Here is a 23,940-nt window from a genome sequence, read left to right on the forward strand (position 1 = left end):
GGCAAAACTTAAGCTCAGTACCAACTCAGCACACCAAAGGCAGATTTGATAAGGGCAGAGGAATGGTCTGAGAATTTTTAGAAGGAAATATGGCAACTTCTTATCTCCTTGTAAGTCTTTCCCATTTCTGTTATGGGAAGCAAATGATGAGTGGAATGAGTGTAAGGAGTATATATGAACTACTACAAAGTCCTGCATTGGAAACATTTCATGGGGGTTAGAAAAGAGCTAGTTGCTGATATTTTAATTTTAAAAATTACAAAACGTTAGTGCATCATAAAATAAGGGCAATTATAAAATGAGAAAATTTAGTCGGCACCATGTGAGAAGAGTAGAGAAGAATATGAACAAAATTTTAAGTATAAAATAAGATAGTGTGTGTTACCTATTATTATGTTACATCTATTATCTTCCTCAGTGAGGCCCAAATTAAGTGAAGAATAAAAGCTCAAATAAAAATGAAAAACAGGTTAATTTTTAAAAAACACTTTATAAAAGAATAGGACACAGAGTTAGTGGTTCATATCCTGAGAACTAGGAAAAAGTGATAAATACTGCTTTACCATGATGACTTTGGGCATCAGAAACTTAGTAGTAATACTGTCCTCTTATATAGAGGATAAGGAAGGAGGATTATTGCCCTTTGAACAAGAGTTCTCTGTACCAATGAAACTCAGAGAAATTTCTGGCCAGAATAAAATGGAACGAAGGAAAAATGAAGAAGACTCTTACCAAAGAAGATTTATTCATCGTAAACCTATTGCACTTATATTTAAAACATTTCTTTACATCCCACATCCCATTTTGTTGCTGTGATAACTCTTACAGTGGCATTTGTCAATTCACATCAATTATTTTGATAAAGAGCTGTTCATGATTTAAAATATTTATGTTTTGTCTGTTATCATATGTGAAACAGATCACCAGTCCAGGTTCGATGCATGAGACAGGGTGCTCAGCGCTGGTGCACTGGGATGACCCTGAGGGATAGGATGGGGAGGGAGGTGGGAGGGGGGTTCAGGATGGGGAACACATGTACACCCAGGGCTGATTCACATCAATGTATGGCAAAAACCACTACAATATTGTAAAGTAAAAGCCTCCGATGAATGGATAAAAAAGCAGTAGTACATATACACAATGGAGTATTACTCAGCCATTAAAAAGAATACATTTGAATCAGTTCTAATGAGGTGGATGAAACTGGAGCCTATTATACAGAGTGAAGTAAGCCAGAAAGAAAAACACTAATAGAGTATACTAACGCATATATATGGAATTTAGAAAGATGGTAACAATAACCCCGTATACGAGACAGCAAGAGACACTGATGTATAGAACAGTCTTTTGGACTCTGTGGGAGAGGGAGAGGGTGGGATGATTTGGGAGAATGGCATTGAAGCATGTATAATATCGTATATGAAACGAGTCACCAGTCCAGGTTCGATGCACGATACTGGATGCTTGGGGCTGGTGCACTGGGACGACCCAGAGGAATGGTATGGGGAGGGAGGAGGGAGGAGGGTTCAGGATGGGGAACACATGTATACCTGTGGTGGATTCATTTTGATACATGGCAAAACCGATACAATATTGTAAAGGTAAAAAAATAATAAAAATAAAATAAAATAAAAAATAACTTTTTAAAAATAATTTAAAAAATAAAAATAAAATATTTATGTTTGCCACATCATTAAAGAAACTCTAATAATAAACATGTGTTTTCCAAGATTGGAAAAAGTAGTCAGATTCCTAATATTTGTCTTATATGTAAGCAAATGCTGAAATCAAGCTGCGTTATTCCAAGCCAAAGTGTTGCCCCAAATCTAATTCCCAAAAATGGTTTCTGATTTTACTCCTATAAATAAATAACTGGGGAAAGATTTTTTTATGCCAAAAGAAAGTTAAATTGATTTTGAAAATCATGAATACAACAGCTGTCATTTCCTATTAAGACAAAGAGACTGTGGCCTCGTATGGTTAACCATCTTAAGAATGGTCTTCAGAAAACATGTGGCCACTTATAAAAATGCACTATTAATGCACTATTTAGAATGCACTATGTACTTAATGCACATCAACAGAAATCCAAGATGATCTCTTAAAGATGTATGACAAAGCAAAAAACAAATTATTCTGGAGCACTGAATTCTGGTGGCTTCCCCACTAAGGAACTGGTCATATCTGAGAAGCAGTTTATTATACTATTCCAATTATGTGCAAGGTTGAAGCACTAAGCATTTCCTATGGGGACAGGTCCCCAAATAAGATGCCCATTTCTCTGCGTGCTTACACAAGGAACAGGCCAGCCGCAAAACAAAGCAGTAACTTCCCCCTGGTTAAGTTGAAATTTAAAAAGAAATTGGAATCAAAATTCACTTTCCATTTTCATTCCTAAATTCCAAGCCTATAACAAATTATCAGCAGCTGTTACTGTTTATCCTCTGGCCCCCACACTGCAGGGAAAGCCATTGAAACATCCATGGTTTAGGAACATTTTTTTCCTAGGGATCTGTGTCCTGTCTCCTGCAGAAATTTCAGTTAACTTGTTAATTCTTATGCTAACAGCGGGTAGGGAAAGGGCAGTGTTCTTGCTCAGATTTTTATTTTGGACACCTCTTGATAGTTTCATGGATGGAATTTTGCCACTTGGTTTTTCTGCACTGGATTCAAGAAAATGTTTTGCAGAGTGATTCTCTTTGAAGTGTCTCTCTCATTCAACAGAAATTAGGGTAGAAATCTTAATCAGGTGTTTCAAAATGAGCTTTAAAAAAAAAAAATCTGGGTGGTCCCTGAAGAAATACATAAAACTGAATTAATGTGCTAAAATTTTTATCAGCTAACCCTCCACGAACTTAAAAACAATCTATTAGGGGAAAATGGCAGAACAAGTAATCACTAGAGACCAAGGAATTAGAAAAATGACTGGAGTGAAAAGGCAAATAACTCTAAATACCATCACCAATAATGATCAGTAGAAAACGGTTAGAGCTTATAAACATCAACTATGCATTTAGATGGAAAAGGCAATGGCACCCCACTCCAGTATTCTTGCCTGGAAAACCCCATGGACGGAGGGCCTGGTGGGCTGTAGTCCACAGGGTCGCCAAGAGTCGGACACGACTGAGCGACTTCACTTTCACTTTTCACTTTCATGCATTGAAGGAAATGGCAACCCACTCTGGTGTTCTTGCCTGGAGAATCCCAGGGATGGGGGAGCCTCATGGGCTGCCGTCTGTGGGGTCGCACAGAGTCAGACATGACTGAAGCGACTTAGCAGCAGCAGCAGCATGCATTTAGATGTTGCCTCTCTTGTAAAGAACAGTGTAAGTAGAAAGAAATAACCTTGCATCATGGACCTAGGGTTGCACAGATTCAGGAAGCTATCAAACAGTATGAAAATTGTCACCCAAATGTTCTTGACTGAGGCCATGCCTGTAGTTTTAGCGTTTGGAAGTTTGGAATTTTCTCCTTGAGTCATACATAACTTGGGTTTCTGTAGAGTCTTTTACATAGCTTGGGTTCCTATGTGCCTCAGAGTCTGGGCAGTAGGGTGACCATCTTCTTATGATTTTCCCAGGACATTCTCTGTTTTAGCTTGAAAATATCCCAGAAATGTCTTCTGTCCCCAGTAAGCCAGAAGATAGCACTCTAGCAAGGACAACTCTCAAAGTGATTAAGAACAGCGGAGGTCAGCATCCTACCTCTTGCTTTAAGAGGAATCACTACAACTTATGTTAGTATATAATAGGCTTTGAATTATATGCAAAGATGGTCTAAGTTTTCTTTTTTGAAGTTTGAAAGTCACTGGTGTCAGTACTTGAACCCTTTCATTGAGAATAGACAATTTGATAAAGCCAGCTTCAAAGCTACATAACAACATGCTACTAATTTAATGAGCGCTGATTATGGAGCCCTGAAGCCTGTCCTCATAAACAGGGATGTGCTTGTTGACATTTGGAAAGTAGCATTTCTCTGTGTAAGGCTAGGTTTTATGTGAGGAGGGAAATGGTACTTTGTTGCCATGGGAAAAATAGTGATGATTACTTAAAACTGTCTTCTCTCATCATTATTTGCATTTTCATTTAAAATAACTCTGAAAGATGGACAACAAGCAGGGAAATCTAATTCAATAAAGTTTCTAAACATGAACTCTTTGGACAGTGTTTTGCAGAAGAGATGCATTGGCCATTAATATGTAAATGAAGGAGGCCAGAGGCCATATAATATCATATTATAGACATTACAGAAAGAAAAAGAGCATTTTCAATCAGCTGTTTAGTCAGCAAGCATTTTACCAGAGGAGCTATCATCCTCCACATTTATGAAAAATAAATGATCTGCTGGCTTGATTTTTTAAAGGGGGAATAATATATTCTTATATCTCAGTTCATCAGTGTAGAGACTCTAAGTAGAACAATCTCAGTCATAACTTATGATGCATTAAATCTGCTTTCATTTTTTATTGCAATAAAAGAACATGAATAAAGGATACCTTTGGTCCTCGAATAGCAATTCCAGGTTCTCCTTTAAATCCAGGCATCCCAGGTCCACCTCTGTCTCCCTGCACATGTCAAATAATTTTCAGTTTCAGACTTTAGGTTTTATGAGAAACCATCATGGCTCAGGGCATAAAAAGCCATTGGCCAATTATAAAGAGCTTAATCTCTTAGAATCAGATTCTGAGAGAGTACATCCTTCTAATATATTTGAGAAGAGTTTCAAATCTTAAGCAAATAAAAACTGTCAGTAAAGACTACTAAGCTTTTCAGAGAAGAGCTGAAATAATAGGTGGCTCTCTAGACACAAAGATTTAGACTGTGAAAATGTCTGGGAATGCTCTTACATCTGAGTGGATTTCTTTTCTGCCAGACTTTCTGATTAGCAGATTATTCTGAACAAATGCAATAAATTCTTACATGCATTAAGGCTAGCATTTAAGGAAGGTAGTTCAAAGTAGAGTGATAAGGAGCAGAAGAGCAGGAGCAGAAAACCTGGTTTCTAGTCTTAAATTTGCTGCTGGCCCTCCATCTGCTTAATCATGAAATGGCAGGGTTGAGCTATATAATATCTTTGGGTTTTTCCAAAGCTAAAATTCTTTCACTGATTTTATGAATCTTTTCCCCACTCCAACTTCCAAAAAATCCAAGTAAAAGAAAAATATATCCCCAAGAATGCATACTTTTGGTCCAGGTGGTCCAGGAATTGATATTCCAGGCATCCCAACAGGGCCCATAATTCCTGGATCACCCTAAAAACAGAACAAAATACTCATTACATTTCAAACAAGGAAATGATATATGGAATTATATTAAGAAAAATATAGAAATATATTTCCAGCATTTTAAAGTATTGTGACCTGTTTCACAAACCACATGAAAATACTTGAGCATCTTTGTTAAGCCACTACTAAAGTTATTAATAATTAAGATTTCACTCCCTATAATAAATAAATTCAGTTAATTCCTTAGTAATAGGAAATTTCTATCTCTTGTGCATCCTTTTATTAGGTAACAAAAATCATGCAATGCGTGGTGATTCATTTTTGTGTTTGTACGCCAGGAAGCTCAGAGGGAAATATTTATTCAGTTATAGCAAATACCTTTAGTGTAAGTTTTAAGGTACATGTGATAGGCAAATAATGTTTTTTTTAGTTTACAACTTTTTCCTTTGAATTTTATGCTCCACATTGTATCAGTCTTCCATTGTATGGTATCTCATGTCCCTTTTTAGAAGTAGTTAGTTTATGGTAAAAAAAAAAATTAATATGAATTTTTATAAGGCACCTCTGGTGATTCTGATATAGGTACTACTACTGTACTTTGAAACACTATACAAAGCAATTGTCTGTCTTTTTAACTTATTTTATTGAGGTATGTTTTAATGTGGTGTTAATTTTTACTATACAGAGAAGTGATTCACGTATAGCTGAACCGTGTATAACATGTCTATATGATTCACGTATACCATATATAAATGTTCGTGTTCTTTTCCATTATGATTTATCACAGGATATTGAATATCGTTCCCTGTGCTTTGGTGGCTCAGATGGTTAAGAATCCGCCTGCAATGTGGGAGACCTGGGTTCAGTCCCTGGGTTGGGCAGATCCCCTGGAGAAGGGAACGACTACCCACTCCAGTATTCTGGCCTGGAGAATTCCATGGACAGAGGAACCTGGCAGGCTATAGTCCATGGGGTCTCAAAGAGTTAGAGACGACTGAGCGGCTTTGACTTTCACTTTGTGGTAGGACCTTGTATTTTATCCATTCTAAATATCACAGTTTGCACTGGCTAATCCCCGGCTCCCAGAGCACTCCTCCTCTAGCCCACTCCCCGTTGGCACCACAAGTCTGTTATGTCTGTGAGTCTGTTTCTGTCTTTAGATAGATTCATTTGTGTCATATTTTAGATTCTACATGTAAGTGATATCATATGGTGTTTGTCTTTCTCTTTCTGGCTTTTCTTAGTATGATAATCTCCGGTAAAGCAATTATCTTTAAAAGAGGGTCACACACCCCATGAAGTGTTCAAAATAACACATTTGAGATATTAGAAAAATTTATCAGGACTACACTCTGTACTTTTATCTCATCTTTTAAAATTTCAATCATTTATGTAAATCTCATAATGTATGTTCATATAATAGTTTATGAATAAAAATTAGAATTGAAAACCCAATAAGTAAACATAGATTGCATCATGGTCAATTTTTTTTTTATTAGTAAGGATTTGTAATCAAGCAGTTTAGAAACTACTGATCTAGAGTAGGTGCCAGATCCTGCCTGTTGCCTGTTTTTGTACCCCCAGGACTAAAAATGGCTTTCACGTTTTTAAATGATTGCTATATAGGTGCCTCCATAATATCCTCAATTTGCTTCTTGAACCAAAAAGCCTAAAATATTTGCTCCCTGTACCTTTACCAAAAAATTTGCCTCCTCTTGCCTTTAGAGAGGGCTTCCTAGGTGGTGGTGCTGCTGCTGCTGCTGCTAAGTCGCTTCAGTCGTGTCTGACTCTGTGCGACCCCATAGACGGCAGCCCAACAGGCTCCTCCGTCCCTGGGATTCTCCAGGCAAGAACACTGCAGTGGGTTGCCATTTCCTTCTCCGATGCATGAAAGTGAAAAGGGAAAGTGAAGTCACTCTGTCGTGTCTGACTCAGCGACCCCGTGGACTGCAGCCTACCAGGCTCCTCCATCCGTGGGATTTTCCAGGCAAAAGTACTGGAGTGGGGTGCCATTGCCTTCTGTGCCTAGGTGGTGCTAGTGGTAAAGAACTCACCTGCCAATGCAGAAGACATGAGAGACGTGGATTTGATCCCTGGGTTGGGCAGGTCCCCTGGAGGAGGGCATGGAAACCCACTCCAGTATTCATGCCTGGAGAATCCTATGGACAGAGGGGCCTGGCAGGCTACAGTCCATAGGGTCTCAGAGAGTCAGACATGACTGAGCAACTTAGCATGTCTTAGAGAATGAACTATGTAATCCTGCTCCTCCAGGAAGGACTCCATTGCGAGGACTCACTGGTAATGACCCCTGCCCTGGGCCCGGTCCATCTTCACAGCTGAGGCCTCCTGCTGTTCTGGTTACCCGTATGACCAAATGGGCTGAACACACTGGCCTTCTGGGGCCAGATGATGCCAAGGCATGTATGTGCCAGTCCTTAATCCAAACCTGTATGTGAGTGGCACAGGACATGGCCAGGATTCTGGCAACAGATAACCACCCTATTCAGTCCCGTGGCAAAGGGATAAAACATTAACTTGTTAAAATTTTCACTAAAACCAGGTTAAGTGAAATTGTGTGTCTAGAATTAATTTATTCTACTTTTTTTTTAATAAAAAGAAGCCAATTACTTTTAAATTTTTTAAATTTTTTATTGAAGTATACTTGATTTACAATGTTGTGCCAATCTCTGCTGTACAGCAAAGTAACTCACTTACACCCATATAGATGTTCTTTATTTATATTCTTTTCCATTGTGGTTTATCATAGGATATTGAATATATTAATAGTCCCCTGAACTATAAAGGAGGACCTTGTTGTTTATCCATTCTATATGTAACAGTTTTCATCGCTAACCCCAAACTCTCAGTCTGTCCGTCACCACCCCTCTCCCCCTTAACAACCGTGCCTGTCCTCTATGTCTGTGAGTCTGCTTCTGCTTTATAGACAGGTTTATTTATGCCGCATTTTAGATTTAGCATATAAGGGATACATGGCATTTATCTTTCTGACTTACTTCACTTAGTATGATAATCTCTAGATCCATCCGTGTTGCTGCAGATGCCATTATTTCATTGTTTTTTATGGCTGAGTAGGATTCCATTGTATATTTATCCCACATCTTATTCTTCTTCCATCAGTCTGTTGATGGACATTTAGATTATTTCCGTGTTTGGTCTATTGTGAATAGTGCTGCTATGAACATAGGGGTGTGTGTATCTTTTTGAATCATAGTTTTGTTCAGGTGTATGCCCAGAAAAGGGATTACTGATCATACGGTTGTTCTCTTAGTTTTCTGAGGAACTTCCACCCCGTTCTCCGTACTGACTGCAACAACTTTCATTCCCACTGAGACTGTAGGAGGGTCCCCTTTTCTTCACCCTCTCCAGCATTTGTCATTTGTAGACTTTTTAACGATGACCATTCTGACTGGTGTGACGTGGTACCTCAGTATAGTTTTGATTTGCATATCTCTAATAATTAGTAATGTTGAGCATCTTTTCAAGGGCCTGCTAGTCATCTATATGTCTAAAGAAGCCAATTACTTTTAAATATAAAATTGTATACATGGAAAGTATACAAATTTTTTTAAAGACCCTTATTATAAAGTGTGAGTATGTTTTACAATATGGCAATTCTTTATCAGGAAAAGCCTTATTTCAAAATGCAGGAAAATATTCACGTTGAGTCAGTATAACTAAGACATGAAGAGTAATCACCGTTGTTAATACAATATGTTTCCTATACAATGGCTTTTCTCATTGTGTGCTCCTTGAACTTCCTGCAGCAAGAGGTAGTTATTTAGGAAATGCAGATTCTTGGGTCCCACCTACATACTAAATCCAGACTTCTTGTGATGGCACCATGAAATATGCCTTTGTAACAAGCTCCCAGGCAATAATGATGACATGGAAGTTTAAGAATCACTGGCATGTAGGGGATGCTTTGCTTTGTATCTGTGTGTATCTTCTGGGGGGCCTATTTGTTTTAAAGTTGATCTTTAATCCTCTGGTCCTTGAACTTACTCCCTGTTTCTTTCCTACAATTAGCATCTTCCTGGAGCCCTTAACTCTCTCAGGTGTGCAGTTTTTGTTTGCTGACACATCCAGATGACCTCAATATTCTCTCCTGCTAAGTTAGGACACGTGCCTATTTGCTTGCTTCGCAGTTTCCTTACTTTTTTCTCAGCACCCTGTCTCAGGCAGTTTATCAGGACATATATGCCCTACTTTCCACTTCATTGTGCTGATTTTTTGCTCTCTGAATAATTCCACGTACTGAACACTAACAATGTACCTGGAACCATGATAAGTGGTGCTTTAGTCATTCCTTAAAGTCATCACAACAACCCTGTGAAATAGACACTGTTACCATGATTATTTCCATGATTAAAGTGACTGATCTCCAAAAGTTCTGGGGTGCAGCAGGGTGAGAATCCCCCTCTCATCCCTTCTGAAGCCCCACTCTACATCCTCCCCGCATTGCCTCTCAGTCTGGGACTTTTTTGTTCTTGTTCAGCAAAGCAAGGTGATAGAGAATTGATATCTCCTATGGTCTTAATGTATCCCAACTATGGAATATTTGGTTGTTAATAAAGAACACTAACACACAGATTCTCTCCTAGCAGCATCAATATTCCAATGAAGATCACATGTTTTATACAATCTCTTTATCCCATTTTGTAATGGTCTGGAATAGTATGTTTTCTAAAGCCTTTTTCATTTTGGAGGCTTTGGTTTTGTATTTCTTAAGAAGGAAACAATGGAGATCTAAGATTCCATTAAAACCAGACACAAGAACAATCTCCCCAAAGCATAAATAAGAATTTATGGTACATACCTTTGGCCCTCCGGGCCCCTGAGACCCTTTCTGTCCTTGATTTCCTTTGCTCCCTTTCTTTCCTTCATCTCCCTGACAAAAAGAATTATAAAAAAGTACAGTTGTTTTATAATATATCCACCTCCATCTTATAGCAACTACGTCATGGCCAGACTCTCAGTGCATACCAACTTCAAACTCATGTTCCCCAAGCCCAGCTCAGTTGCACAGGGTCTGTTGATGTTCTTGTGTAGATTACATGACTTCAAAACTGTCCAGACTGCACCATTTACTCAGTGTGATTTAACACTTCCTAGGAGAAGACAATGGCACCCCACTTCAGTACTCTTGCCTGGAAAATGCCATGGATGGAGGAACCTGGTAGGCTGCAGTCCATGGGGTCGCTAAGAGCCGGACACGACTGAGCGACTTCACTTTCACTTTTCACTTTCCTGCATTGGAGAAGGAAATGGCAACCCACTCCGGTGTTCTTGCCTGGAGAATCCCAGGGACGGGGGAGCCTGGTGGGCTGCCGTCTATGGGGTCGCACAGAGTCGGACACGACTGAAGCGACTTAGCAGCAACAGCAGCAGCAGCAGCAAACTCTGTGTTCAGTATCTTTCCTTGGAGACTTTGATTTGACTTTACAGGTCTTTTGCCCTCTTGGTCTGTTTAAGTAGTGGTTCTGAGACAGTCACAGTTTCGAAGAAGAAAACCACTTTTGCTTTTCCACACTGTTTTTCAGGTTCTGTGCTATTTCAGTTTTGAAACATAAAAGGAGACATTTAAAAAATCAGCCCTGGTTCTTCCTCCATGGAGTTTAATTCTTTCTCCCCAAGGAGGCCAGTAATTCAATTGGTAGAAAGATGAGTGAGCATTAACCCAGTGCAGAGCAACACATTGCCTCGTGTTCCCCAGCAGGGTTGTGTACACCAGTGCTCCCCGCCAGAGAACTTTGTTACCTTCAACCAGAAGCCTCAGAGCATCCCAGAACTATCCTTACCCTAGGGCTCAACTCCAGGGCACCATAGCTAAGCATGTGCCCAGCTCAACAAAAGAATTTCTTGGGGTATGTAGCTGAAGGTGTTAGTCACTCAATTGTGTCCAACTCTTTGTGACCCCATGGGCTATAGCGCACCAGGTTCCTCTATCCAAGGGATTTTTCAGGCATGAATACTGGAGTGGGTAGCTATTCCCATCTCCGGGGGATCTTCCAGACCTAGGAATTGAACTTGGGTCTCCTGCACTGCCGGCAGATTCTTTACCATGAGGCTGTCCAATATTTATGACATAAATGACTATACCACCGTTTTCAAACCTAAACATGCATAAGAATCACCTGGAGATTTCTGGGCCCCCCATCCAGAGTTTCTTATTTACTAGGTCTCTAGTAGAGCCCAATAATTCACATTTCTGACACATTCCCAGGTGACACTGACACTGCTGTTCCAGGGGCTGTGCCCTGAGAACCACTGGCCTATACCAAGGTCATCAGCAGTGCAGACACTCCACTAAAAAGAAGAGAGACCTATAGAATCCACAAACATGCAGACAACTCCCTAGTACCCGTACTAATGGAGGGCAGTGATGGCAGCTAATTTAAAAAACTGTTAAATATCCAAATGTCACTTATCATGTCATTATCATCTGCCAATAGCATCGAAATCTACCCCAACTATTTATGTTCTCCTCTTCAGTACCATATTTAACTTACTGACCTAAATGATCCCAGAAGCCAACAGCAGTATGTGTGTGTTTAGTCACTCCGTCGTGTCTGACTCTTTGCGACCTCATGGACTATATGGCCAGGCTCCTCCGTCCACGCAGATTCTCCAGGCCAGAATCCTGGAGTGGGTTGCCATGCCCTCCTCCAGGGGGATCTTCCCCACCCAGGGATCAAACCCAGGTCTCCCACATTGCAGGTGGATTCTTGACTATCTGAGCCATCACGGAAGCCCAGATCCACCTAAATGTAGTAAAGAGCCAGCACCACACACTGACTGCTTTGATATATAACATATTCCTGCCTACCACTCTTCTGCAATAGCCTTCTACAAGCCCCATATCCCCTCGATGCCAGAAATCCAGTTCACGCATATTTTCCTTGCTCTGCTTGTGTATTTGACACCACCCATTGCTTTCTTCTTGGAGCCCTTCCTCCTCGGCTCCCCTAACATGGTACTCTGGATTCAGCCTGTCTTCATGCTGTACGGAATGCTCTCTCTCTCCAGCTGCTGTAAAATGCAGGACTCCAACCTTAGCTCTCTTTCTCAGAGCTGTCTTTCATCCCCACAGCTTCAATTATTAACTCAAAGGGCCTATTTTCCAAAAGTATATTCAGGGAAACATTAGTTCTCCTGAATGTTAATAGGCAATCATCTCTAAAAGTACTTCTTGCCTGATGTTAGAAAGGAACTCTCTCTGTGTGTGTTTCCACTCCCTGCTGCCCACCATGCCCCCCACCCCCTTGCCAAAAAACCAGATCTCATAGTCTGGTGAGTCAGTTTTAAATTTTAAACATTTAAAATATTTGAAATGCTACAAATACATTTATATTTCACATTCTCATGTTTAAGGCTAATGACTCAATTTTAGCCAATATTTTTAATAATACGTAGACATCTAAGCTATCAATTACTGTTTTAATAGAATTAAAAATAGAACACTAGTAAGTATATAGATTTTATTTTTACTTTGCTCATATATAATTCTTCAGAAAACTTATATGGGCATTGATGACTGCACCTAAGAACTGTAGTAATATCTGACACCTTAGAGGTTGTAGGTCTTATTGATGAATTTGGGTGTTTTCCTATTGACATATAAAGATATTATTCAACAAGTGTTTCTAAAATGTGTTGAATAAATCTATGCCATGTTGTGAAAGTGCCACTTCATCAGGTTATATTTCTTACTACTCTGTGAGATTGTATAAACATTTGAAAAAAAAAATTATGGACTTTGATGTCTCAAGGATGTATCCCAAGTCTTCTTTTCCCTTACTGTGTGTGTGTTTTTTAAATGTCAACTTGGCTGTTTATTAAGAAAACATGTGTTGAACTCTTCCTATAAGCTTGGTTTTGTGACAGATGTTAGGAAAATGGAGATGAATAATACATACTTGCTGTCTAGCAAAGCTCAAAAGCTAGTGGCCATAATTTTAAGCCAGAAGTAAACATCTTTGACATAGCAAGAATAACATCAAATTTCTCCTAAGCTGGCTTCTTATTGTCAAGACCAGAACTCAGCCGTCTGCTTCCCTTCCCCTACCACTGTGGATTCCATACCTTGAGGCCAGGCTGTCCTTTCCCAGGTGGTCCTTCAGGGCCTCTTGCCCCCGGAAGCCCTGCTTCTCCCTGGAGAAAATGACACCAGTGTCTTAGTTGATCCTGCATAGCCAATATGAATACACCCGCCTTGTCTCTGCTTGGATCCTCCAGTACAGAAAAGACCTTCACTCTAGTCTCAAATTTAATTTGGAAGTTTACCAACATGAATAATTTAATATCAAACTTCAGTTTAGCTCAGAGCAGCTGAAATATTGTGAAAAAGTCCAATTTCCCAGCCAGTTGCCAAAGCAATAAGCTCACTTTCTTTTGGCTCTTCGTTCACATTTGGTGGTTTGTTTTTTGAAAAAACAAGAAAGACCTTCAGCCTTACCATCTGCTGTTTTTCTCTACTTATATTGAAAAATGAGTATTTCAAATGTCAACTCAAAATATTTCAGGAAATCTTTATAATGGCCTTACTTCCTGAATACATTTACAGACTTTTCCTTTTTGGAGGGGAGGAAAAAAAGCCTTTTTCTCAAACTTTAAATAAAAGTGCTTTCTAGGAATCCCAAAGGGAGTAGGTCCCTGGAACACCATGGCCAAAACACCAGAGAAAAGACAGAGGTCGTAAGATACTTACTTGGGCTTTGAATTGGTGCTCTTTTATCTGGACTAAGTGAAAAAGGAAATTTAGAGTTGTGGGATATTATTTTCTTAAAGAGACTAAGTTCGTCTTGAATGGTTTCATTTGAGCTCTTGCAGGACCAAGATATATGTGGTTTAATAGTTTTATTCCAATAATATGGAAAACAGTGTTACCTTCTTCCCTGCAGCTCCATCTTCTCCTGGTACTCCTGGCTGTCCTGGGAGCCCTATTGAGCCTGGCTCCCCCTGGTGGATGAGGAGAGATTTTTATTTCCCAGAAGCTCACATTTATCATGGAACTTCACTTTAAGGTACTTGCAGTGGGATGCATCTTATTACAATATCTGAGAAAAGCCTAGGAGCAGGGAAATCTGAATAGTAATTAACAGTCATTAAGCTACTTGACCTTGGGCGAATTACTTAACATCTCCAGATCTCAGTTTTGGATTATGTTGTTTATTATCAGTTAAACTGTGACCAGCTCCCTCCCCTAAAAGATATGTTGAAGTCCTAAACCTTGGCACCAGTGAATGGGCCTTATTTGGTAACAAAGTTGACATGAGGTCATTATTGTGGGTCCTAATCCAGTGTGACTGGTGTCCTTATGAGAAGAAAATATAATGTGAAGACAGACACGTAGGGAGAACCCCATGTGACAAGAGAGCCAAGATTAGAGTAATATAGCTACAAGCCAAGGAATGCCAGGGATTGGCCACCACCAGAAGCTAAGAGGCAGAGGAAAATTGTCCCTGATAGGTTTTGGAGGAAGTGTGGCCCTGCAGACACCTTGATTTTTTACTTTTAGCCTCTAGAACCGTGAGAAAATAAATTTCTGTTATGTTAAGGAATTTGTGGTAATTTGTGACAGCAGCCCCTAAAAACTAGTATAAAAATGAGATGAAATAATGGGGACCCAAACATTGCTTTGAACTGTAAAATTCACTTATTATACCCTCTTTGAAGTCAATTTATAATTTAAGTCCTTTAAAATGTTCAGAGAAAACACATGATAGTATCAAACAGTATAACGCTGTCCTTGTTGTTGTTTAGTCATGTCTGACTCTTTGCAAACCCATGGACTGTAGCCCGCCAGGCTCCTCTGTCCGTGGGATTCTCCAGGCGAGAACACTGGAGTGGGCTGCCATTTCCTTCTCCAGGGAAATGTGTCCTTACTGCATGTATTCAGAGCAAAAAATATTGAAAATAATGAAAAATCATTTCAACTAAACTCAAGTTTAAAAACTAGTGAAAAAAGCACAGTGAACCTAAGAGTAAATAGTAGTGATAGTAATATTAGTTGCTCAGTCATCTCCGACTCTGGAGAAGGAAATGGCAGCCCACTCCAGTGTTCTTGCCTGGAGAATCCTAGGGACGGGGGAGCCTGGTGGCTGCCGTCTATGGGGTCACACAGAGTCAGACACGACTGAAGTGACTTAGCAGCAGCAGCATCTCTGACTCTTTGCAACCCCATGGACTGTAGCCTACCAGGCTCGTCTGCCGTGGAGTTCTTCAGGCAAGAATACTGAAGTGGGTGGCCATTTCCTTCTCCAAAAGTAAATAGTAGGATATAATAAAAATGAGAGAAAATCATAAACTTGCTGGCAAAAATCAAGAAGAATAACAAAATTAAAAGGTAATAAAAACTTAAACATACTAAGAAAATAAACTGTAATGATAAATATTTGTAAAAGAAAAGGCATAAAAAAACAGTATTAGGAATGAAAGGTGAATCTATATACATAGTAAAAATTTTAGTTATAAAAAATTTCTGTGACAATCTCAAACAAATATATTGGAAACATTAATACATGGATAATCTTCAAGAAAAATATAAATTACATAAATGACATAAGAAGGAATGGAAAAGCTAAATAAACCAATGCAATTAAATAAATTCAGTCAGTAATTGCAAGTCTGGACTTCCTCTCCCTCCAGGATCACAGGCTTAGTTGACTTTCCAGTCAAACTTACTAAATTTTTAAACATCTGAAGAACAGATATCCCCTCTCTTGTTTCTAAAACATAGAAAAAGAGGGAACTCTATCCAATTTATTTTATGAGGCTAATAAAACTTTGATTTAAAAAACCATACAAGATAAGAAAACTAAATTATAGACCAGTCTACCTAAGAAAAAGATTCCAACTTCAGGTTCTCATGTAAATGAAAGAATTTATGTGTGTGTGTATGTGTGTTAGTTGCTCAGTCATGTCCAACTGTTTGCGACCCCATGGACGGTAGCCTCCCAGGCTCCTCCGTCCATGGATTCTCCAGGCAAGAATACTGGAGTGGGTTGCCATTCTCTTCTCCAGGGAATCTTTCCGACTCAGGGGTTGAACCCAGGTCTCCTGCATTGTAGGCGTATACTTTACCACCTAAGCCACCAGGGAAGCCTTGGAAGAATAGGAACCAGATTTAACTTCCCACCTGATGCAACTAAAAAAGCAGATAAAATACATGAAACAGTGACATTCCTGCTACAGTCTCCCAAGTTTACTATCTGGATAAAGTTTCCAGGCCATTGTTCAGGGAGAGAGAATCCAGGGAAAGTCCAGAAGTCTCTCTAATTTAAGGCGACAAAGCTAAGAGTCTGGATAAGCCAAGATATCAAAAATTCACAAAATAGATTACCAGAGAGGAAGGTGTGACATGAAGAGAGCGATGAAGATCTACTGAACATCCCCCTTGAGTGTTTAAGTGAATACTGTTCAGCACAGAGTGAAGAAATTACCCCAGGCCATGAAAACAACCACTCGAAAGGATCAGAGAACTGAGGCAGGAGAGATATGGTGCCTGCTCCCAGCGGCAAGACAAAACTTCACAGTGCTGAGGGCATAGATGAGTTCTTTAAAGAGTACTGCCTTAGTAGTGGGGGAAAATTAGCCCCAGACTAGATACCGCTCCTGTCCTACCTAACAAATCTTAAAAGCAAGATCAGAATGCTTTGAGCATTACTGTTTTCAAGTAATGTAGAAGCATCTAAGAAAAAGCATCTAAGAAAAAAAGCTCAAAAATATTTATAGGAATACAAAAAATATCTAGCACCTAAAAAGGTAAACTTCACAATGTTTGGCAGTGAATCAAAAGCTATTGAGGATTCAGAAAAGCTGCAGAAACATGACACAGGGGATAGAATTCATGAATAACATTAGGACAGTTATTATACTGCATTCCATATGTTCAAGAAACCAAAGGAAAATTAAAACTTGTTAATAAACATGATGCTTTCTAAGGCCCACTTGACTTCACATTCCAGGATGTCTGGCTCTAGGTGAGTGATCACACCATCGTGATTATCTGGGTCGTGAAGCTCTTTTTTGTACAGTTCTTCTGTGTATTCTTGCCATCTCTTCTTAATATCTTCTGCTTCTGTTAGGTCCCTACCATTTCTCTCCTTTATCGAGCCCATCTTTGCATGAAATTTTCCCTTGGTATCTTTAATTTTCTTGAAGAGATCTCTAGTCTTTCCCATTCTGTTGTTTTCCTGTATTTCTTTGCATTGATCCCTGAGGAAGGCTTTCTATCTCTTCTTGCTATTCTTTGGAACTATGCATTCATATGTTTATATCTTTCCTTTTTTCCTCTGCTTTTCACTTCTCTTCTTTTCACAGCTATTTGTAAGGCCTCCCCAGATAGCCATTCTTGCTTTTTTTTGCATTTCTTTTCCATGAGGATGGCCTTGATCCCTGTCGCCTGTATAATGTCATGAACCTCCTTCCATAGTTCATCAGGCACTCTATCAGATCTAGCCCCTTAAATCTATTTCTCACTTCCACTGTATAATCATAAGGGATTTGATTTAGGTCATACCTGAATGGTGTAGTGGTTTTCCCTACTTTCTTCAATTTAAGTCTGAATTTGCCAATAAGGGGTTCATGATCTGAGCCACAGTGAGCTCCCAGTCTTATTTTTGCTGACTGTACAGAGCTTCTCCATCTTTGGCTGCAAAGAATATAAATATCTGTTGCTTAGAAAGCATCAGTATGAACAAAGCTAGTGGAGGTGATGGAATTCCAGTTGAGCTATTTCAAATCCTGAAAGTGCTGCAACTCAATATTGCAGCAAATTTGGAAAACTCAGCAGTGGCCACAGGACTGGAAGAGGTCAGTTTTCATTCCAATCCCAAAGAAAGGTAATGCCAAAGAATGCTCAGACTACTGCACAATTGCACTCATCTCACACGCTAGTAAAGTAATGCTCAAAATTCTCCAAGCCAGGCTTCAGCAATACGTGAACCGTGAACTTCAAGCTGGTTTTAGAAAAGGCAGAGGAACCAGAGATCAAATTGCCAACATCTGCTGGATCATGGAAAAAGCAAGAGAGTTCCAGAAAAACATCTATTTCTGCTTTATTGACTATGCCAAAGCCTTTGACTGTGTGGATCACAATAAACTGTGGAAAATTCTGAAAGAGATGGGAATACCAGACCACCTGACCTGCCTCTTGAGAAACCTATATGCAGGTCAGGAAGCAACAGTTAGAACTGGACATGGAACAACAGACTGGTTCCAAATAGGAAAAGGAGTACGTCAAGGCTGTATGTTGTCACCCTGATTATTTAACTTATATGCAGAGTACATCATGAGAAACGCTGGGCTGGAAGAAGCACAAGCTGGAATCAAGATTGCCGGGAGAAATATCAATAACCTCAGATATGCAGATGATACCACCCTTATGGCAGAAAGTGAAGAAGAACTAAAAAGCCTCTTGATGAAAGTGAAAGTGGAGAGTGAAAAAGTTGGCTTAAAGCTCAACATTCAGAAAACAAAGATCATGGCATCTGGTCCCATCACTTCATGGGAAATAGATGGGGAAACAGTGGAAACAGTATCAGATTATTTTGGGGGGCTCCAAAATCACTGCATATGGTGATTGCAGCCATGAAATTAAAAGATGCTTACTCCTTGGAAGAAAAGTTATGACCAACCTAGATAGCATGTTCAAAAGCAGAGACATTACTTTGCCAACAAAGGTCCATCTAGTCAAGACTATGGTTTTTCCAGTGGTCATGTATGGGTGTGAGAGTTGGACTGTGAAGAAAGCTGAGCGCCGAAGAATTGATGCTTTTGAACTGTGGTGTTGGAGAAGACTCTTGAGAGTCCCTTGGACTGCAAGGAGATCCAACCAGTCCATTCTGAAGGAGATCAGCCCTGGGATTTCTTTGGAAGGAATGATGCTGAGGCTGAAACTCCAGTACTTTGGCCACCTGATGCAAAGAGTTGACTCGTTGGAAAAGACTCTGATGCTGGGAGGGATTGGGGGCAGGAGGAGAAGGGGACAACAGAGGATGAGATGGCTGGATGGCACCACTGACTCAATGGACGTGAGTCTGAGTGAACTCTGGGAGTTGGTGATGGACAGGGAGGCCTGGTGTGCTGTGATTCATGGGGCCGCAAAGAGTTGGACACAACCTTGTGACTGAACTGAACTCAACTGACTTTCCTTATAGACACGTTATAGTTAATTGAAAAGTACAAAAAAAGGAAACAATTCACAATCATAAAAATATACCCAAGGTACCTTTTTAACTAAAAAAAGTAGAAGATGTTTATGGATAAAATGAAAACTATTTTTGTGAAAAAGTAGAGAGTTTTACTCTGTGGTTTGAAAGACTCAATGTTTAATCTGAAGATTCAGTGCAATTTCAAAAACCCTGATGGAATATTTTGTCAAATTTGACAAGCCATTTCTAAAATGTATATATTAGAACCAAGAATAGCCAGGGAAGAAGATGACAGTATTTTCCCTATGGATGATAAAACATTATAAATCTATCATAATCCAGACAGAGAGATAGTAGCACTGAGAGATATTAATAGGCAAATGGAGTGTCATAAAGAACTCAGGCACTGATATTCACACATATAGAAACTTGATACATAACACTGGAGGTATTACAAGTCAGTGTGGCAATTTAATAACTGATGCTAGGATATTTGGTTATCATATAGGGAAAACTAGATTTCCTACCTTGTCCTAGCCACAAAAATAAATTCCAAGTGTATTAAAGATGTAAATTTTAAAAAGTAAAACACTGACATTTTCAAAAGAAAATAAGTAAAAATATATTATGACTTTAGGGTCAAGACATGTTTTAAAATAATATTCCAAAAACCCAAACCATAAAGGGATAGAAATACATCAAAATCGAAAACTTCTATGCACTGAAAAGCCCTCTAAGTAAAGTGAAAAAGGCAAACCGTATCTTAAGCTCTGAGAGGAATACTCAGTATCCAAAAAATGAGCATCTACAGGAATTTATAAAAAAGAAAAACCGAGGTCCATTAAACAGTCAAAAACTGTTCAGTTAGATATCAGGGAATAAGAACTGAACCAATGAGATGTGTTTTTTTTTACACATTTCACACTGGCAAGAATGTAGCGAAAAGGGCATTGCTGTCTGTTGCTGGAAGGAAGATAAACTGGTCCGAACACTGTACCCATTGTCTATTTGGAGCAGAATTTTCACAATATGAAAACTGAAAACTTGTATACTCTGTGATCTTCCAATTCACAGCAATCTGTCATCTACTGATAGGAGAAATTTATATCCTTACACAAGACGAAACCCAGAGAATGTTTATGGCAGCATTATTAGCAAATGCACAAAATAGAAAGCAATTTAAATGTCCATCAGTAATGAAGTATTCTCATACAGTGTAGTATTGGAAAGCAATTAAACTGAAGCAAAGGCATATAAAAACATGAGACACAAGGCTGAGTATAAATATATTGCTGAATGATATATTATGTAAAGTTCAAGAATACAAACAAGCAATATATGGCTTATGAATAAAATTGTGGTAAAATCATATAAACTTTGAAAGAATGATAAACACTAAATTCATGATAATGATTATGTCTGGGGAGGGAAGAGGGGACAGCAGAATTGGGGCGCACAGACAGAGACCTTTAGCTATCTGCAATACTTCTTGAAAACATTTTAGAATACATGTGGCAAAATGTTGATACTTGATAAAGCTGGGTTGTGGAATACATGGGTGTTCTTTGTTATTCTCTACAGTAGGGAGTGTATTTTAAGTATTTCATTTTTTAAAATGAGAGAAGCTTAAGATTACATGTCTATTTAGTGCAAGATTGGGATTTGAATTCAGGTAGTTTAAGTGCCTCATAGTCTTGCTACCCTATATGGCCCCTCTGAAATTGGTGTGAAATGACATAATATGTATATATACACATATATACTATAGACACGTATAGACATAAACATATATATATGTATATACATGTATATGTACATGGCATATTTAGTACTTAGCACATTGTATGACAGCAAAACCATTCAGCAAACGGCAGCTATTATCACTCTATTAGTATATTTTTTGTCTCTTGCAATTATATGTTTATGTAAATGAAATTTGTACATATTTGTCTTAGACTGTATCTTACATATTATTTTAATACCCAAACTCTCTTAAGAATCATGACGGTGACTTCAGAACAATGATGGATATTAATCCTCAGCGTGGCTTGCCAGATTCTAGATGCCTTCAGGATGAGTTATCGAAATTGTAAAGGGTAAAACAAGGATTCATTTATTATTCATCAGCACTTATTGAGTACCTATTGTGTCCCTCAAACTGAGGATTTATTAATAAAGAAGAAAAGGAAACAGAGCCCCTGCCCCAGTGGGGTATTACTGTTCAATGGAGATATAAAGCAAGCCATATATGTGATTATAATTTTATTAATAGCCACACTTACAACTTTAAAAGAAACAAATAAAGACAATTCTAATAATATATTTTACTTAATACATCTGAAATTTTGTCATTTCAGCATGTACTCCATATACAAATATATTAATCATATAGTTTACGTTCATTTTTTGTACCAAGCTTTGTAATCCAGAGTGTATAGTACCTTTGTAGCAAACTCTTAGTTCATACCAGCCACATGTCAAGTATTCAGTAACGCCATGTGGCAAGTGCCTGCCATTTCTAGAGGGCAGCGTGTTTCTAGAGGGTGTAGTACAATGAAGAGTAATTCAAAAAACATGCAAGTTAAGTGGTAAAATCAAGGGGAACAAAAAGTGTGCTTTTAAATAACTGGGTAACAGTAGTGGGGTAGACATACTTTAGGTTTAGTAAATGAATTTTGAGGAAGTATCTTTTGAGCTGAGACCTGAAGGATGAGAAGGAGCCAGCCACAAAACAAGAGAAGGGAAGTAAGCTTTAGTGAAATTCTACTAAACTTTTATAATATGGCAGGCAACAATGTTCTTAAAGAATCACTCTGAAAGAGGTGAAAGAGGACCTCTAATGCTAATTAATTAATAATAGAAACACAGTCATCATTAAAATAAACTATGTTTTGGTTCTTCTTAAACCATATGAGTTAAGCATGAGACTCTCTTCTGAATAAATATTCTCCTCTGGATATAAATGAAGCTTTACATAATATGACATAAATGCCTCCAACTAGCTTAGACAGGAGAAGGCAATGGCACCCCACTCCAGTACTCTTGCCTGGAAAATCCCATGGATGGAGGAGCCTGGTGGGCTGCAGTCCATGGGGTCGCTAGAGTCGGACACGACTGAGCCACTTCACTTTCCCTTTTCACTGTCATGCACTGGAGAAGGAAATGGCAACCCACTCCAGTGTTCATAGTTCTCAACTGGAGAAGCTTTGATTTATGGCAAATATAAGCTCCCCAGATAAATAGGAAATGATTAAAATCAGCATCTCAGGGAAAGATAACTGATAAACTCTGAGACCGCCTACTCCCAAGTGCGATTTCAGGGGTTTCCGAGAACACTGCAGGTACCACCATAGGGTCAGGTATCTTGCCTGGAGAATCGCAGGGACGGGGGAGCCTGGTGGGCTGCCGTCTATGGGGTCGCACAGAGTCGGACACGACTGAAGCGACTTAGCAGCAGCAGCAGCAGCTTAGACAACTCACCTTTGGACCTTGTACTCCGAGCCCCACTGGTCCTCTAGGGCCTGTAGGGCCCATCTGGCCAACTTCTCCCTAGTGAGGAAAGAGTATTTGAAGAGTATTTGACTCTAGCACCAAAACAAAAATAACACATACCTTACCTTTGATCTCCTAAGAGCAAAACATATCAGCAAAATAAGATAAAACTGAGTTTCATATACTCCATTCACATATGTGTATATATGCATTTATCTATTCAAATATAGATATATTTCAGGCAAATAGATATATGTACATATATATGTATATATGGTCTGATTTAAAAGACAGGCTGTGTATAATACTCAAAATTGACTTTGAGTCCCCAGGAAGGGCACGTGAAAAAGAGGAGCAGTTACAATCCACAGCAACTATAATTGACACATGAGAAACCAAGATTACCGCTGATCCAAAGCAGTATCGTAACCAGAGAGAACAACCTGAGCTTTCACCATTGAGCTCAAATCAGAAATTTCAAGGACAGTAACTGTATTCTATTGAGCTACTTCTCACAGGGGACTCTCGAAGGAATCTACTGAAAGGAAGGTACTCTCAGAGAAGTGAAGTGAAAGTCACTCAGTCGTGTCCGACTCTTTGCGACCCCATGGACTATACAGTCCATGGATTCTCCAGGCCAGAATACTGGAGTGGGTAGCCTTTCCCTTCTCCAGGGGATCTTCCCAACCCAGGGATTGAACTCAGGTCTCCCACATTGCAGGCGGATTCTTTACCAGCTGAGCCACCAGGGGAGCCACAAGGGAAACGCTCAGAGAAGTGTTGATTTAATAATGCTTAGTGATTCTTTGAAGCAACATTAAGGACAGCTGGTTAAACAGTGTCATGCTTCTCCCCAAAGGATAAATAAGGATAAATAATTTATCTTCTAAATTAGAACATAAATTGCCTCCAAGTTCATAGAAAACTTTTATTGGCTAGGTATTTCTGACTCCGTATCTTTAAATACTTTGGTTGTCGGACCTACTGTGTGATCATTGGTGAGAATAAAAACTAGCCAACCCACAGTAACCTCTACTGATATTACTGCTT

At 39.2% G+C, this 23,940-nt stretch overlaps 1 protein-coding gene across 3 annotated transcripts in view; it reads right to left on the reverse strand.

Moving 5' to 3' along the window:
- COL28A1 (collagen type XXVIII alpha 1 chain) overlaps positions 1-23,940 on the reverse strand; it is a 182,566-nt gene that overhangs the window by 88,459 nt on the left and 70,167 nt on the right. For all 3 annotated transcript variants that reach the window (XM_070787525.1, XM_070787527.1, XM_019959733.2), the window contains exons 18-23: positions 22,879-22,947; positions 14,132-14,203; positions 13,328-13,396; positions 10,062-10,133; positions 5,183-5,251; positions 4,496-4,564 (exon numbers count right to left, since the gene is read on the reverse strand). In XM_070787525.1, coding sequence (XP_070643626.1) covers positions 4,496-4,564; positions 5,183-5,251; positions 10,062-10,133; positions 13,328-13,396; positions 14,132-14,203; positions 22,879-22,947 — 420 coding nt within the window. The remainder of the gene's footprint in view (positions 1-4,495; positions 4,565-5,182; positions 5,252-10,061; positions 10,134-13,327; positions 13,397-14,131; positions 14,204-22,878; positions 22,948-23,940) is intronic.

The sequence above is a fragment of the Bos indicus genome, chromosome 4 (genome assembly GCF_029378745.1).
Source record: "Bos indicus isolate NIAB-ARS_2022 breed Sahiwal x Tharparkar chromosome 4, NIAB-ARS_B.indTharparkar_mat_pri_1.0, whole genome shotgun sequence".
NCBI lineage: Eukaryota > Metazoa > Chordata > Mammalia > Artiodactyla > Bovidae > Bos > Bos indicus.